General features: G+C 38.5%; 2 protein-coding genes across 2 annotated transcripts; both read right to left on the bottom strand.

Moving 5' to 3' along the window:
* Positions 1-88: 88 nt before the first annotated feature.
* On the bottom strand, positions 89-9,080 carry LOC110052118 (GDP-D-glucose phosphorylase 1-like). Its single transcript, XM_020758247.2, has 11 exons — positions 8,932-9,080; positions 7,605-7,803; positions 6,707-6,823; positions 6,043-6,150; positions 4,761-4,892; positions 3,811-3,869; positions 3,319-3,421; positions 2,449-2,552; positions 1,146-1,315; positions 530-610; positions 89-323 (listed from the first exon to the last, which is right to left on the bottom strand). The coding sequence occupies exons 2-11, from the start codon at positions 7,722-7,724 to the stop codon at positions 202-204; spliced, it is 1,116 nt and encodes a 371-aa protein (XP_020613906.2). The 5' UTR covers positions 7,725-7,803; positions 8,932-9,080; the 3' UTR covers positions 89-201.
* Positions 9,081-10,572: 1,492 nt separating this feature from the next.
* Positions 10,573-18,213, bottom strand: LOC110052047 (GDP-D-glucose phosphorylase 1-like). Its single transcript, XM_089279945.1, has 11 exons — positions 18,041-18,213; positions 17,232-17,428; positions 16,569-16,685; positions 15,908-16,015; positions 15,204-15,344; positions 14,353-14,411; positions 13,691-13,793; positions 12,893-12,996; positions 12,176-12,351; positions 11,543-11,623; positions 10,573-10,899 (listed from the first exon to the last, which is right to left on the bottom strand). Exons 2-11 carry the CDS (start codon positions 17,349-17,351, stop codon positions 10,778-10,780), a joined length of 1,131 nt encoding a protein of 376 aa, XP_089136071.1. The 5' UTR covers positions 17,352-17,428; positions 18,041-18,213; the 3' UTR covers positions 10,573-10,777.
* Between the last annotated feature and the right edge of the window lie 363 nt (positions 18,214-18,576).

Below are 18,576 nucleotides of genomic sequence, written 5' to 3'. Positions count from 1 at the left end.
TATCTTCCGAGCCAAGGGACTTGTTATTGCATTGAAGTTTCCACTCCTTATGTGTTTCACAATTTCTTTCTTTTTTTTTCTCTTGTAATTTTTGCTTTTTGTTTGTTTGCCTGTTATTTTTTTGTTTTCTTTTTTTGGTTTTATTTTTGAGGTCTGCTTCAAAATGGTAGTGAAATATTAAACTTGATGTACGGGACATTTCTACTTGTTCAGTAATTCTTGTATGGCCTGTCTGTGTCTGGTGAACTCTTCCTCTGATAACGTAGCTCTTCTCATATGTTCGCAGAATTGTTCTTCGGTAAATGAATTGAAAGTTTCTCTCGCTGGAAGGAAAAGCAAGAACAAAAGGTTGAACAAAGCCAGAAAACGACTGTCACTTTCGAAGATGTTACATTTGACATAGAGTTGAAATTGGAGTAAAGACGGGCGAAAAGTTGATCCCCTTTTCAACCTTCTAACCACCCCACAAGAGAGAAAAAAAATGTAGGTGTTCTCCAGGATATACAAGAATGCTATACAGGTATCTTACTTTCCACAGCGACGAAGCCGGATAACTCACAAACAGCCATGGGCCGCTCATCAGATTCATAAGAACTCTTAACTTGAGAACCTGTTAGAACAGAAAGACAGAATTGTCGAAAAAAGCACGAGTTTCTTAAGTCTGTCTATGACTGATTCTTTATGAAATAGTTGAAATCCCGATAAACGACAACATGGAATACCCTCTATTAGAAAGAGGAAATGACTAGCTCTTGCATTTTTCTCTGTTCTCCATTCTAAAATGTGTTGGCTATGCCACATCTTCGTCGTCACTGTAGTTGCCTTCGCATTATTGTCATCGTCGTTGTCGTCCGTAATCCGTCGTCGGTCGTCCGTCGACAAAGTCTTCGGCCTTGTTCATAATCCTCGTAATTATGGTCATCGTGAGGTCTTAGTCGTCGTCATTTTCGTCTTAGTCGACGTTATCGTAATCGTATCGCTTTAATCCTTATTCTTGTTCATCGTCGTCGACAATTCAATGGAAAAGATGGCTGTTGGTTCCTTACGCAAAATTCAGGGAATGCTGAAATTTGATCCAGAATATCTCTAAGAGATTTCACTGGTTTGGTGCACATGATAAGAACATCTTGAGACATAGAACTTACCACACACAGGATTTCTTGGCCAGAGAAAGACTCTAATAACGGAATGGTCACTCTCCTGGTTAACAGCGTCGCCATTTTGACTCGTCGCGCTACATTTGTTTCCCCGTAGAATGAGATAAGTGTGAGCTACCTCGTTTGATACAAAATATGACGACACTTGATGAATTTTCCTGTGAAAGAAGAAAAAAACAGGACGTTATGACAAACATAAATGTAAAGAAAAAGGAGAGAGGTCCATCTTTAAGTAGCCCTGCAGTCGCAGATCCTACCGCTCAGGAATAATCCTTCAGAATTTTAAAGGAAGAACCTCTTTTTTTGTCTTTATGCTCCGATAAAGGCCAGGGCACGACATCCTACTCTCTGGGAGGCGTTCAGCCATTAGTGGGAAGAATTTCTTAAAGGACTGAAAGCTAAATATACATTAAAAGAGAGCCTCACGCTTTCCAATACTGTCTGCACGTACATATCATTAGAACCCACTCTTATCCTTTCAATTACAGAAGATATGGAAAAACATTTTAAAAGCTGTCGGAAAACACCTTCGAAAAAGTCATAACCAAGACCAACCAAATATGAACGAACAATTCAGCATCTTAAACAAGTGCAGAGGGAAGCTGGGATGCTTAATTCAAGAGATGTTGCTAAACAAAGAAAAAAGACCAAACCTAAACACACAAGCGGTCTCTACTCGGGCAATGCATTTGATAATAGGGAGCTTAAGCAAACCACGACGACGACGGCAACGAGACCGTCACCAAACAAAAGTTTAATGAGCAAAACCATAGCTGTGCACGTGCGTTATAAATCGTTGTACATTTCTTTGCCGTCCTCTGCAAAACAACAACGTGAAATGACCAAGTTCTGCGTCGTCTACGGAACGTGGACGACGACGGCTAATTTTTCGCATTTCCATTTGGAATTGAACGCCGTCGTTGCATATTTAGCTTAAGGACGTTTTTAGAACCATTGGCGTACCGAACAGATCTAGACAATCGCCAATTTCGCTTGTAAAATATATATTCATTTTTTACCAGGCGTCGTCCTCTGTGTCGTCGTCGTCGTTGCTTAAGCTTCCTAATAGCGACAAGATGATGCCGAAACGTGACGTTACAACGTATATTTTTCCGCTATCCTTTCGTAAGGAGTTTTCTGTTATGTACACGTGTTCCCAGCGTCTGTCGATTGTTTCTTCTTTTCGCATCTCCATATAATACCAAAATCCATTAACCAAGTTCATTGTACGTTTTTACTACACGTACAATTGTACACAATACGTGACCATGCTCACACGTAGTTTCCTCACCTCGCTAGTAAACAAGCATTGGTTTGTGGTCCCAGTTCAAAGACAAACATAGTTGTGGCATAGTCTCTAACTTCAAATACGTCCTCGCAAACAGGAATTACGTCCTTTTGAAGAGAGTATAACATATGAGTTTCTGCCATCACAGTAATAAATCGCTGCCTCAGGTACTGTAGGCCCGTAATCCATGCAAAGGGCTACAGAGCCCTTTGTGTGTATATTATGCCCAGGGGGGTGGAAGGAGTCCCATGTTAAAAGGTCGGGAATGCTCGCTGCCTCGCTTAGTGGGTGTAAAGTATGGATGTCGGTCTCAGTTGGGGTTTTCACAACGACATGCCACTATCTTTAGCTGTCAAGGTAACTTTTAGGGTCACACGTGAAGACAATAGAAAAACGCTGTCATGTCCGTCTTAAGTGGTATCTTTTCGGGGCCAAATAAGGTTCGAGCCACGCCCAAACTGGTCCCCCTTAGGGTTTCCCGGCGAGCATCCCCGACTCTTTTACACGGGAGCCCCCTCCCTCCCCCCTCCCTCCCCCCTCCCCCCCCCCCCCCCACACACACACACAAGGATGTTATGCTACTAATACTCGGTAATTATCGGTGTTGCAGGAACCAAGATAGTTAGCTATTGTATTGAGAATATTGTGCACTAGAGTATTACCTGCACTTAAAGAGACATTCTCATGTTAAAAACGTCAAATTTACAAACGCTTGCTCCCTTCACACGTCCCATAACAACTATTACTAATTTCTACAAGCTGTTTACACTGATGGTATAACGTATTTATTTGTTTATCAGATGAATTTTCACAAGGGGAAAACGTGAACATTGAAATCATGAGATATCTCCCGGCTGGAAAAAGAAAACTCACCACTGCTTCAAGGTAGGATGGGTTCTCACTATACCAAGTGTGAAAATGTAAATGATTCACCGAGGAATAAGCACACAGGCTGTTGAAACCCAGACGGAATCCCCTGCAACGAATAACAACAGAATCCCATTGTTGTCAATAATGTTATAAATACTTATTGATTAGGGATAAATTGACAAAAAGTAACTAACTTGAAGAAAAAGAACTACTTATAGCTGAAATAAAAAATAAACTGAGATTAAGAATTAACTACAACACGTTCAATACCGACGGCATATGCTACTTGTAAATGGCAAAACTACATGACTTGTATGCATGACAACGATGTTTGCCCCTTGTAAAATGTTACAGTTATTGACAATAATTGCTAACTGTGAAGCTATCATTATTTGTTTTGAAGTTTTAGAATTCAGATGCATAACTCTACAAGTGCCATTACTTTAAATTTCATCATGTCACGGTATTGATTTGTAATTGATCATCAAATGTTACCTGTGGTTAGTTAACATAGCTGTCTCCAGGCTCAGTAACAGTGCTTCCTCGGTTAGTATCTGAAGGTTAATTGTGAATTAAATTAATCTTACAGTCGTGCAAGGTTTGGTTAGGTTAGGATTTTTATTAACTAATGCACTCGCACAGTTCCTAGACAACAATCATATCTAATTTTGCTGTGCTTTCAACAGCCATAAACTGAAGAGTCAAAAGCGTATAAAAAGAAAAAAATTATCAAAGACCAAAGATAGGAATGCGCATAGTGTCAATGGTTCATATAGTGTGATTGTCTGATTACATGTAAGGGTACGTGTAGTTCTGAAGAGAATTGCTGTTGGTGACTGATGTTTCTTGAATGTCAGCCTGATCAGAAGTTACCTTTAGAGCCCACTCACTCGGACACTATCACACTTGACAAGCAACAGGGATGCTCATAGTATCTTTTGGAGAACAGATAAAAAATTGTGTTTGAATTCTGCTTATTAAGGAGTTCCATGGGAGGCATAGTGGCCCAGTGGTCAATGCATTTGACTTCAGAATGAGCAGTCTAGGTTCGAGACCAAGCCAGGCTGGGTCATTGTGTTGTGTTCTTGGGCAAGACATATTACTCTCACAGTACCTCTCTCCACCCCTGTTGTGGGTAACAGTTAATTTAAAGCCAAGGGTAACCCTGTGATGGAGTAGCATGACCTATCCAGGGGGGAGTAGAAATATGCCTAGTCATTTCATGCTATGGAAGGTGGAGATGTAGGCTTGAATACAGACTAATAAAATGGTTAACTTAGTTCTTAACTTAAATGATCAAATGGTTAACTTAGTTCCTACATGCTTGTCACTGGCTCTATTTTGGCACATAATTTTTCAGTTCAATCTTGAGACATAAATTTCTACACATGTTTCCAAATAAACAGGAATTAGTTACCAAAAAACAACTAGTAGATGAATCTTACCTGAGGAAGACATGAATTTATACTTGGAACCAAAAGCGAGTGTCCATATTCCAGAGGACTGACATTTATTATCATGAGATGGTGATCAGTGTCTGCCTCAGTCCTGTGCTTTGGACTGAGTTCAAATAGAACCTTGAATGATAAAAGTTAATTAATAATTAAGAAATTAAGGCACAATGTTCATTACTACATCAGTAATTAATACTAATGAAAATTTTGTCTTTTTCTCCTGCTCCTGTTCTCCTTTACATACTACTTCCTATTCAGAAATTTTCAATTTCATATTGTGAGAGGTGGCAAATGGTCAAGCTTCCAAAAATATGGCCCTCCCAAAATGTTAGCCAAATTTCACGAGTCTCACCACCTCAAATGTTTTTTGACAACTTCTCTTCTAACTCTCGATTTCTTTTGGAAAGCTAACAAAGCTAATCACTAGCTCACAGAAAATATATTAGTCTGCCTGTCTGGCATAGTCTGAAATCTATAATGTGCCAACCATAATTCCAATTAGTGACTTGTTTGGATATGATACATTGTGATTTAACAACAACAACAGCTTTATTTATCCTTTGTTTTTTGCATAAATTAAATTTAGTAATATAATAATTAAATTAAAATAAGGGTAACTGACAACCCGAAATAACCTGAAATAGTTAAAAATACCAGGTTGCCAGTTAATTACATTATATATCTGACTGAATTCGCAAAAACATGCCCGCATTGACTCAAAGACAGTCCCACCGGCCAGAAGTCCTCTGACCACCCCCCCCCCCCCTGGCTAGGGGATTGGTCCCTCACGCATGCACATGGCATGCACCACTCCCACAGGGTGCCATGTCAATACGGAAGCCTCAAACAAGGTTAAACAACTGAGTAAAATACCCAGAAACACAGTCAATATCAAGGTTATTTATCACTGAAAACTCAAAGTCTAGCTAGCTGCGGGTGTCAGTATAAAACACCCTCCGATGCCCTCTGCTTTTAACAGCTAGCCACCAGCAAACCACCAGCAGATAGGTCAGTGCCTGGGCCATATGCCTGGTCTCGCCTTAACGGAGCCCCCACTGGGTTTAAGGTTGCTAGCTTAGCCTGGCGAAAACCTAGCGGGCAGAAGACATCCATCAGAATGTGACACCAAAATAATCTGCTAGGGCACTTTTGACATGTCATCAAGACTTAGGTGTTAAATGGAATTCCCACTGAAAGACTCTAATTCTAACCAAATTACAAAGTAGCTAAACTGGGTTTTGAGGCAACAACACTGGGAGTACAGTTTAGTTACCTCTTTGCCGTGTACTTTAGTGAAATTAAATTTTGCTGGGTTGAACGGTTCTGATACCCTATTCATTGGATCTGGCTTTCTCCGTTTGGTGAATCGCAGCTCATTTAACTGTAGACAGATTCAACAGGCAGGTACAATTAATGTTGGAACATGTAAACATCACATTATAGCTAACTATCACAGATTGTGACTACACAGGCTTGATTTGTGCTGCTCTCTTGGGTTCGCTTCTCGACTTGGTCCTCTTCCAGAGAATAGAGCAACTCAGTTCGGGGGTGAAGAGGGAGGGGTGAATAAGGAGCGCGGACACTGCATTTTCCCGACAGCAAATGGCAATCAAGCCAACACTGCTGCATGAACTATTATGTCCAAAAACTAATTAAAGGGTAGACAACTATTTCAGGATAAATTGAAACTTTGTCTGAATCCTGCAAACCATATTTAATGCTTGTTAAAAATATTTCAAAAAAAATATTATTAATAACACTGAATTGCATATTCCATTTTTTAAAGTTATACTTTTAATAATCACATCTGCTGTTCACTAATCTAGATCACAACATGCACAAGAATATCAAATTAATACTGACAGTACATGAACTGTCCATTAAATCACTGAATAATGAAATATATTATAATTGTAATTATTTAATTGTGGGATTACCTGAATATACAGAGAGTATTTTCCAGGTGCAATCCTTCCTTCTACACTGTCAAGTCTATAAGTGAAATAACCTGCATCTGCGGCAGCATCCCATGTTTCTTTAAGTTCGTTATCAAACTAAAAAAAACAAGAATCAACTTATAACTAATTACTACTGACTCAGAGGAAAATATGAAAAGCAAGCCAGTCACACCATCCTTTTTTTTTTTACCTTTTATTCCCACATTAGTTACTTAATTAAACAAATAATAGAATATTCACTGAGATTGAACCAGGGTGCAAACTTGTGCAACATTCTTCCTCTTGACAAATTGTGATAGGCGTGAAAGGAAACTTGGGAGTAGTATATATAGCAGTAAAGCTTTATAAAACCTTCTACGCAAATTTGAGTTTGCAAAGATGGGCCACACTTAGATGTTAAGAACAACCCTTAAACATGGTTGAGGGCCTCCCTGGGATTTTTTAGCACAAGGGAACATCATTGACCATTTATTTCAAGGGAACAAGAGATTGTTACTGTTACATTATGTTTTGAGGGAACAGAGGAACCACTACAATTAATGAGAAGCTTACATGAAATCCACTATCCACTGTACATAGTCTCATAACATATTTTTACTTGGATTTAAATTTTACTATTGTAAATAGCTATAGGTTTTTTTTTTTTGTATTTTCTTCTAATTTAACTCGTTTTTGTTATGTCCCCATATTAGTAGGGGAGTTTTTCCCCAGCTAGGTGGTTGATGACATTCTTAATAAAGTTTCTATCTATCTATCTATCTATCTATGAAAAACCTTAGGGAACAATTAAAATATTTATTAATGAGGATGGTACATGTAGATGGTCACATTTTCAAGAGACCATTAGTAAGGTAACATGACTTGATTTCGTAGACACCTTGCTTAGTTCATCCTTGTTTGGTCCATCAGAATTTTGAATACTAGGCCACCAAAAGTCTTCTGACGTATAGCTGAACTGTCGTTCTGATGACAGATACCGAGTGGCTGGCATTTGCATGAAAATAGTTTATCAGACCACAGTGTAGTGTAGTTGTGCTGTGTAGGTCTGGACTCACAAGTTGCTTGAAAGTACTATTCTACAAAATAATTCACAAAAACTAATATTAATTTTAATTAATGATTTTATTCAGTTATCTATCTCCTTATTTGCATTTTGCAGCAACACGTAACCATATTGAGTTAGTATGGATTTGAAATTTGATCAACATTTTCCCCTTAACCTTCAGTGTAGTTTGTCTTTTTCTGTCATTCTAGCGCTTCAGCAAGCCATTTGATGAATTTGTAACATTCAGTCATCTACTTCCTGTATTGCAGAAGTGCAATGCTTTTGAGTGAAATATCATGATCTAGAGCATTGCATAATTATACCACGCCTTAGCAAATACAGGGGCCAAGACAATCGATGCGACATACATGCAGCACATGATTGGTGGGTATATTTTGCAGGTTGCAGGTTGAAATGACTTGTCTATTTGTGTTGAAATCGAATAAGCCCCAGTATAAAGGCTAACCGCAAGCAACCTAAGCTAATTTAGGCTAACCAGAATGTTATTCAGGCTAACCAAAGTGCTAACTAGACTCACTCAGACTTAAAAGTCGATTTTTCAATTTGCAACCTGCAAAACATACCTGCCTGCGCATGCTGTTGTATTCTGATTGGCTGTGTCTTGTGGCATGGTATAAAAACTCACACAGTATGCTTTGGTCATCTGTGCCTTCATTTGTTGCCGTCCAGCTTAGGCTTTAATACTATATGGAGCTGCCACTGGTCCCATGGGGATTTTGAGAATTTTCTGGATGGTTTCAAATTGTATGAAGTATGAGTCCAAAGGAACCGGGTTTTGTGGATTTGAGATGAATACAGAAGAGGATCAAATTTTTTATCCACCATTTTAACAAGATGGATCTTAGCTAACTTGGCAAACAAAATAGACTTCGTGCAGTTATGCAATCGAATGTACCCTTATCATAATTGCTTTGTTGCTAATTGGGGGGAAGTCTATCCGGTGGCGCTTTCTTCTTGTTCTTCTCTAAACTTGCATCTGATCTGACAAGAACTGGCGTACATTGGGCACCCTCCTAAATAAACCCACGTCATCATGTTGACCGGCTTCGAACTTCTAGCAGGCTTCCAGTGTGTGATGCAGGCTAACCTTAAAATGGCTTAAACTAGCTTTGCGAAATAAACTCAAACGAACACTCACCTTTGTGTACAACTACAAGTTACTCCTAAAGCGTATTTTCCATTCACGTATAAACGGTAAGCTTATAAATACAATTTTTACTACTAAAATATATTGGTTGGGTTTCGCCGTCTGCCATCTTAGGTCCCAGACTCCATCGGTATGCATATTTAGAAAACAGTCCTAAGAAAATACGTGCGCTGATTGGTTAAAAATCGTGTTTCTATTTAACATGCAGTCAGATTAATCGCTCTCGATTTCTGTAGCACGATAGTTGACGAGGTCAACTATCACGCAACAGAAATCGAGAGCGAATAATCTAATTGTTTTAGTATAAATCTACTAGTCGTTCGAAACTTTAACTAAATCCTCCTCACAGACACTTCGAAAACGCAAAGAAGCGGCCGTCATTTTGTTTAAAAGGGCACACTGCTACGTTACCAGCTATGCAAGTGAATATATAAAAGATCATATATTTCAATTGCGGAGAGAGATATGAAGACATGATTGATCATCACGCTTAAGTGGTTGTGATATTAAAGCCTGAAAAAAAATTCAGGCCTGAACGGGAACTGGGAGCTGGTCACGTTGTGAGCTCATCATCTACAGGTATATTGCGAGCTCACAACGTAACCAGCTCCCAGTTGGCTTGATAGCTCGTGAGTCACAACATTTTGACCACTGTGATGACTCGTATCGTTGTCTATAAGAGTACAGACCACGCTAAACCACATTTCGATTTGTTTTTTACCACAATATTAACGTCAAAGAAAACGTTTCTTTTTTTCTTTCAGAGCGCGGGCTGAAAAAGGCATTGCGTGACATATTGACGCGTGAAGCGTTGTCTGGACTCTTTTCGACAACGGCAAATTAGCCAATCAGATTGCGAGATTAGAAGCAATTGTGGTAAAATTTTCTTTCGCAGAAGACTGTCCAACTACTAACAAACTACAAAATCTAAATGCCATTTCGATCGCAAGGAATATATTAATTACAAACTACCTAAATTAAAGAATTTGATATTTCTGACTCGACACTTTCATTTGAAGTGAACGTCAGCTTCGTTAGTCAGTAATTGGTAAGGTCTCTATGGAGACCTAGATGTGAACCGTATGGGATTCCCTCCTTAAGTCTTTAATATACAATGACAGATTACGGCTCTGCCACTGGGAAAAAAGAAGCTAAATATTTAGGTCATAACTACTCAGATGACAGTCTTGCTGGCACCAGAAGAGCGTCTAGACGCAAGATGAATTATATCGAGAGACGAGGGTAACAAGAGAAAGGTACTCATGCGTACAAAGCGGTGGACACGGTGGATACCTATGGCGACTCTTTCAGTGACTTCAAGGGACTGAGCAGTTTTAAGTGTTGTTTTTGGCTCTGCTTAGGGCAAGAATTTCAACGTTTTCAAACAAAATCTGGCGATTTTAGACAAGTTGAACACTGTGTTACTTCAAACCCCTGAAAAACTGAGGCTCGTACACCTTCACAACTGAGGCACCGGCTCTATTCATTAAATAGTAATACATTAAAAGTACGAAGTCATTCCTTATTTTCGTTGACAAATATTAATTTTACAAAAGCAAATTTCTATCATCAGATTGACAGATGAACTCTCAAAAACTGATTCATTTGATCTAACGATCACATTAAGCCAAATTTATATCCAACAATTTAAGCCCTTTATTTACAAACAACCTCCGTATTCACTTTATATGTTATAGCAGCCTCGATAAAAACAAGACAATGTATGTTTACGAATAATTTATCTAAATATACTACTTTTTACAGAATTTGTTCAGTCGGGACATCCGCTGTGAATAAGAGACATATAAAGTTAAGAGAAATTGACTAGCTAAGTAGACTATTTGTTGAATAAATCTCGTATCGCCTGTCTGTGTCGGCTGAACTCGTTTTCTGGTAACGTGGCTCTCCTCATATGTTCACAGAATTGCTCTTCAGTAAATGAATCGAAGGTTTCTCTCCCTGAAAGACAAATTTTAATATAAATAAGAAGTCAAAAGTCTTCCCTCATTGCGTCCTGTTATTTCTCAAGTTTGGATGAAGAGCTAAGAAAAGCCTTCTTTCAGTGAGTATTAAAAAGCCTCCCTGTAGCCCATATAGGATATAGGATAGCAACATGGAATATCTTTATTTTTGGAAACAACAGAAAACAATCAGTGCTTATGGTGTTTCAAGTGCTAACAAAAATCTGTTATCAAAAGACGAGAAACTAGAAATTACTACATATTGGAAACACCATGATTCAGTATAAAATAATGAAAATGTTCCTGAAATTACCGAACCGGTTACTAGTCCGGCCTTTCGTCCAATCAAATACAACACGACCATCCCGTAAGTTGTCACGTCAACATGACGTCATCAGAATAGGAAAGTTTGCTAAGTAACATCCCAGTTGAAAACCTCGCCTTCAGCCAATGACCAATTCCATCTATGAGACATGCCTGCAGGGAATCATGGTAGTGGTATTCATCATCTTGGACTGGGGATGTGTTTTGATGAATACAACTACCATGATTCCCTTGAGGCGCGTTTCATAGAGAGAATTGGCCAGTTGCAGAGACAGAGTAAAAGGTAAGAGGGTAAATACTAGAGTATCACTTCTTACTTTCTATCGCCAAGGAGCCCGCAAACTCGTAGACAGCAACGGGACGCCTCTCGGACTCGTAAGAGCTCATTTGCTTTGCACCTGTTCAAGAACAATTTAAAAGAAAGAAGTTAATACTTAACACTAGCGTTAGGGAGTTCGTGTTCTCCGAACCACTACCGTGTCAGCTGTTGGTCAAAATTTGAGAAGTACATTGGCTTACGGTCGAATCTTCACCAAAGGCCATCTATCTTTAGCATAAACGCGCAAACTATTTATATCTTATGAGCTAAAGAACGGTACGATCGACAGATGTCTATATTTACTGTTCTCAACTATACGTGTTTTGGGTCAATTTTTGGCTTACTTAATACTAAAAATAATAATAATAATAATAATAATAATAAATTACCATTTATACATGTACTGTAAAAGTAGTGCACGATAAAAATATAACAGCAACGCTGATGTGGTCGAGTTTAAAAAATCAAAAAAGCTAGCTAAAAGAATATCTAAAAGGAATTTACAAAGAAGAGAACTATGGACTACAGGAAAAAAAAACGAAACTGTCGGTTATGTGTCCATAACATGTCGGCCGACAGTCGGCAGAAAATAGGAGCCATTGTTCACTATTACCGTCAAGGCTCTCCTTACCATGAACAGGGTTCCTTGGCCATAGGAATACCCTGAGCACTGATTGCAGACCGCTGTCTTCATGTGTAAACCCATTCATCTGACTTCTTCTTGGACGACATCTTGCTCCTCGAATGATATGGAAGTTATGAGCCACCTCCTCCTCGATTAAATATGATGCGACTTTGTGTATTGTTCTGCAGGCGAAATACAGGGTAACAGAAAGCACAGTCAACATCGGAGCCAATGGGTAACTCGTAACTCTACGTATTATGTTACTTACTAGACAAACAATCAGACGCTCCGTGTTTATATTTCTCCCGCGCATGGCGCTGTTACGCGTTCATTACTTTTCCCGCCCTTGACGCCAGTAACATATCTATATTTCTACACTGAGATCCTATTGGTCCATTGCCGAATTTACCTTTGTTGTGATTGGCCAGATGCTAAAACTTTGCTTTCACAACAATCAAGAAAAAGAAAGAAAACTACTTGATTGCTCTACGCCAGTAAATTTGATACAAGGCTGTAACGTTTCACGCTAAAACGAGGGAGATAGATTGATGTAATTAACGCAAAGTTCTTATTATACGTTTGTTCATAGAAATGGGAACTGCTGTTTAATCAGTGCTTCGATCACTCCCTGTACCATTTGGAAAATTTGTACATTAAAGATGTTTTTTAATTTTTTTTTTCTTTTTTTACTCTTAAAAAGTCTCACTAATTCCAATTACCAACCTCGCAAGAGAACCAACGTTAGTTTCTGGCGCCAACTCGAAGACAAATGCTGTTGTTGGATAATTCTTGACTTCAAAAACGTTCTCACATACAATATCGACCTCCTGTTCATCAAAGAGAGACAAAATTATTATTGAAGAATACAACCAACCCTAGAGATAGGCAATAACACGTTTGCTATACTTAAACTCCCCAAGTGAACATCCTTGAGACTTAATTGTCCACTTTAGTCCGTCCACAGACCCCCTATTTTGTCTTGAGTTTGTCGAGATTGCAATCTTCGCGAAACATTAACCCAGCGCGTGGGATACAAGCGCTAAAACCCAAGGGGTGGGGCTGGGGAAAAATAACTTGTAGCAAAAAAAATAAACGTCGGTGGACAGGAAATGTCTGTTTCCAAGCAGTTCTTGTACGAGGCTGGGACCAAAACCTAGTGACATTAGGAGAAGTCACCATTACAGGAGGTTTGATCGTGCATGTACTTCACAGCATGCATACAATATTGTTGAGTTGGATGGGAGTAAATAAAGGAATGAAAAAAACATTAGCTTGCTTGATGTGAGTGTTTTATTTTGTTCTGTTGTTCTCTCTTACGAGAAATAGAACGAGTTCAGCACTAGTGTTTTGCAGGACATGTGGGCGGAGGTCTTCTTTCTAGGTTTCATTGTTTGTGTAAGAGAATATAACAACAGACAAAGTACTGTAGGTTACAGTAACTATTAATTTGCTCCATTCCATTATTTAATCTCATCCTACCGAACTACATGGTCAGTTCTCTGTAGTTGAAGGTTAACTTACTGCTGTTTCAAGATAGGATGGGTACTCACTGTACCACACATGAAAATGTAAATGGTTCACTGAGGCATGCGCACACAGGCTGTTGAAACCCACATGAAATCCTCTGCAAGGAACAAAATGTTTAGTACAATTAGATCGTGTTCAGGTAATCACAGTACATTGCAATTGACAAAGAAATGTGGACCATCAAGTGATGGCCCACATAATGGCTGTGAGAAGACTAGGTAGAGTGCAACAAAAAAGTTAGAAGGGTGCAAGATGGCTGTGTGGCTCCAAAAGAAGATAGAATTCTAATGAGACTAACCTTAACCCTAAACCCTGACCCAAAAGTGCAAGGAATAAGACTTGACACAGTTATTTGTTGCAAATCTTCAAGAACCCTAATATGTCATGCCACCATTTTGTGCAGTGCACTAAAATGTGACTGGCCCTTTTAATTTGGAAAACATTCTCACATTTTAATCTTTGGTTGGGGGAGGGAGGGGGGGAAGGAACTCTTAGTGGCATGATTGCAAGAAGCACAAAAACCTTGACTCACTTCTATCATTAAATTGCAGCCAAATTGTGGCTATTTTAGTACAGGAAATAAACTTACAATAAGGTACATGACTGTACATTTAATGGCTAATACTGAAGATGGCTTCTAAGTTTCAATTTGTTACCTGTGGTTACTTAGCATAGATGTCTCTAGAGCCAGCAACAATGCTTCCTCTGTAAGAACCTGCATGTATTGAATTAATTCAAAATTTAGAAAACTAAAAATCTCATTTTTAACTGAAAAACATATTTATGTAGGATTCACCTTTAATTTATATCCAAATTTACACTCTTTTTTTTTTTGTTTTTGTCATTTGTACAATAAATTATGTTGTTCTATTGCTGTTTTTGCTTTTCTGTTTTGTTTTGTTTTTGATTTCTTTTTCTTTTTCTTCTTGTTTTTTTTTTTCTTCTTTTGTTTTGCTTTCTCTATAACTACTTTGTTTTTGTTTGCTTGTTTTCTCTTTACTATAACAAGTATTATCAATCAATCTACATGTACCGGAATGAAAGTTTTAAACATCATTTGAATCACACTTCACAAGACCTCATCCTGACTTGGCTTGCCAAGACTGTGTTTCAAGTATTGTAAATGGACTCAATAAAGCAGGATCAAGATGGTCAGTGTAATCAAAGATATTTAATATTTTTTGTATACTGTCTTTTAAGTTACAACTTTCACGTCTGCAAATCATGATGTCTTGTTCAATTCCAGATCTTTTTCACACCTTGAAACTTCCAGGCAGTCACCTACCCCAAACACAATGCACAATTCAGGGCTGTCATTAAGGACCATAACCCGTAACACCTATTATGGCTGAGTATGCTTGATTTACTCTTTATAATACGGGTTAAATTGTCCGTTGTTGATTAAAGAATTCACCCACAAAGTAACAAGTTTGTTATGGGTGTGGAGAACACGGCTAAAGGTGACTCAAAATGCAATGACAATTGCATTTTGCATAATGAATAATACCTGAGGAAGCCATGAACTGACACTTGGAACCAACAAAGAATGTCCATATTCCATAGGACTGGCATTTATCATCATAAGATGGCAATCATCTCCTGAAGTGGCTGCTGTTGGTGTGTGCTTTGGACAAAGTTCAAACAACACCTGTGGACAAAAGAAGACAATACAGCATTGAAAGCATCTATTAACTACATGTATTAAGTAAACATGATTTTCTTGGGAGACACTCAGTGATCTACCTAAAAAAAAATGTTTACAAAGCAATCTAATCCAAACAGGAGTTCAATCAACAGGTAATATTATGCTTACTGGTTATTGCTCCACCATTAAGGTTTCACCTACAAGCATCCAGCCAACTGGTGTACAACAGGTCTCAGGTGCAACTAGTGCTAACAGAACTCAAATTTAGCCTAGTGCAAAGCCACCCACTCTAGAGTTGGTGGCTGTACCCAGCCATCTGAGATTTTATTCCGCGGAACAGAGTTCATGTATGCAGCTCACGTCACTCACACACTCAGTAGCTGATAAAACAATGTTTAACATGTACATATTCAATGTTTCAATATTAGTATATTCTAGGTAGAAAACTTAACACTTACATGTACCATCAGTGTTACAATATACAAAGCCAAAAGAACTGACCTTATGAAACATATCATAAAAATGATAAAATTGTCAACAGGTTAGAATACAAGAATTTTCCATACCTCTCTGCTGTGTACTTTGGTGAAGTTAAATTTTTCTGGATTGAATGGCTGGGAAATGCTGCTGATTGCTTCAGGCTGCCTTCGTTTGTTGAATCTCATTTCATTTAACTAGGAGAAACAATTTATTTTGCACATTCAATAACATTTATCATTTAATATTAATTAATAATTTTTCACATTACTTTTGAAAGAAATCTGCTTGCTGAAATAAGATAAATTCCTTACTTCAGTCTGTACAAAAGCATACACTGTATATTTGAATGACTTGTTATCACAGCAGGCTTTTAGCCAGATGGGCCTCCAGGCATCCTGTGGATGGCCACTTGTCATTTTATTTTTCATATGTTGTCTCATAAATTGTTCATTTGAGCAAGCCCTGTAGCACATTTGAACTCCCACTATTCAAATCCTAGCTAAAATCCTGCAACATAGTAATTGTTAAAATAATGTTGCATTTAATATTTTTCTTTATGCTACATGGGTGGCTTAAAAAAACCTGGCACCACTTTGTCATTAAATCCTGCAGAAGTAAAATCAAAAGCAATCATGACTTGCTCGCACACAATTTCCCATGCTTCCACATAAATCTACAGGCATGGAGGGTTTTAAAGTTACTACATTGTCATTTTCCAGCTCAAAAGAAAAATTTGGTTGTATTTACTTGAACAAACAGTCGGTATTTTCCAGGCACAACTCTTCCTTCCACTTGATGCAATTTGTAAGCAAAACAACCAGCATCTACAGCAGCATTCCATCTTTCTTGAAGCTCCTTGTCAAACTATATACAGTATCCCAATTAAAAAACAGAAGAATTGTAATGATTTAGAAATTTAACTTTTGCAGACAACCATGCCATGCTGGATTCCCATTATTTCATACATGTACCTGCTATTTCAGGGAATCAGGATAATGATTACAGAATCAGAATATACAAAGTGCTAGACTGTTAAAACCATAATTTACCGCATGTAATTAGTACTGTGGAGGCACGGTGGCCTCATGGTTAGTGCTCTTGACTTTGGATTGAGCGGACTGGGTTTGAGCCCTGGCCAGGGACATTGTGTTGTGTTCCTGGGCAAGACACTTTACTCTCACAGTGCCTCTACTCTCTCCACCCAGGTGTATAAATGGGTACTGGCAAATTTAATGTTTGGGGTAACCCTGCAATGGACTAGCACCTCATCAAGGGGGAAGAAGAAATACTCCTAGTTGCTTCATGCTACAGAAACCGGGGTACGCTTTGGCCTGATGGGCCACTTGGCTCGTATGCAGACTTTACCTAATGAGTTCTGAAACCAGCTGAGGGGTTTCACAATCAGTATACCTTGCTTAGTTCCCGTTTATGTTGTCCATCTTCAGTACAATGCCAATGTCTGGGCCATTTGAAATCCTCTGATGTGTAATAGTATTTTTGATGCTGTAATGTGAGCTTTGTGGCTGACATGACTCACTGTAGCAGTTTGTAAATCTTATACTCAGTATTTAACACTCATATCAAAGTCTGTATTGAGCTGACTGCCCCTGAAATGAAGCAATGTTCCATCTGTTAGAATTTTAAACATTGGCGCAAAATTCTCCCTACAAGTGTGTGCCTTCCCTCTACAATGACAACTTAAAACTGTATTTCTATAGACGGGAGAGGTACTAACAAAAATTTGGGAACAGTGAACCATAGAGAGCAAAGCCAGGGTAATAACTACATGTATACCTGTAACAAGATCACGGCTGCTTCTAAGAACAGTCTGTATGATGAGGACCTACAGTGTAACACAGGTTTTGGGGAGCAAGGGGATATCATCATGTGATCATAATTTATTTCATCGCAACCCGGAGAAGGAAAAAAAAATTAAACCGTTCACTATCAGGAAACCCCCTAGCCACCTACCCCCCTACCCCCTGGAAGCCTCAATAACGCAATTATTTTTTCTGCTACGGTCATCGATGGAATTAAATATTCCCTAGTTCAAATATAGGAAAGAAAAGCACAAATGCAGCATAAAGATAAGTTCAATAGATCCATCAATACATAGTTCACTGCCCTTACATGTAGCTTAATAAAACTTTTCGATAAACGGACACGTCACAACGTTGTTCACTTGCACAATATTAGGAGGAAAGGGCCGTTATTCTTACCGTGAAGCTTGTTATCCTTCATAACTGAACAGAGGAGGCTTAGGTCGAAGATGAGGTATTCAAGTGGACATTATTTATAGAAAAAAAGACCGTTCAATTACCAGTTACCGGCGCTACCAAGACATTTTACCGGCATTTTTGTTATTCTCATTCTGCACGGTTACTAAGCTCTAAAGTAGTACGTCATGTATGCGTTAATTTGTATGCCTTGATTTTCTTTTTTGTTTCGTCCTCAGGCCTTCCTCCTTGCTCTCCGCTCCTGCGCTGGGGTTTATCAAGCCATAGTATTCCCTGATTTTCCGTCCTTCAATAACAAAATTTATAATGCTGACTTGGGACAAGGCAAGCCCAGGTAAATTCCAAACAAATCCAGGTTTTGATCAATGATGATTTCTTAAAACATAAACAAGCGAATATTAAAGTTAAAAGCCGACGTTTCGGCGTCATCGTGACACCATTCTCAAGGCAAAGTGAATAAATTAATGCCAAGATTTGATTTCTATACTTAACAGTCTGTACGAATTAGCATAATAACA

The sequence above is a fragment of the Orbicella faveolata genome, unplaced genomic scaffold (genome assembly GCF_042242905.1).
Source record: "Orbicella faveolata isolate gen_17 unplaced genomic scaffold, um_ofav_v1 contig_47, whole genome shotgun sequence".
Taxonomy (NCBI): Eukaryota; Metazoa; Cnidaria; class Anthozoa; order Scleractinia; family Merulinidae; genus Orbicella; species Orbicella faveolata.
Note: the sequence above shows the minus strand (reverse complement) of the source record. Positions and strands in the feature narration are given on the sequence as shown.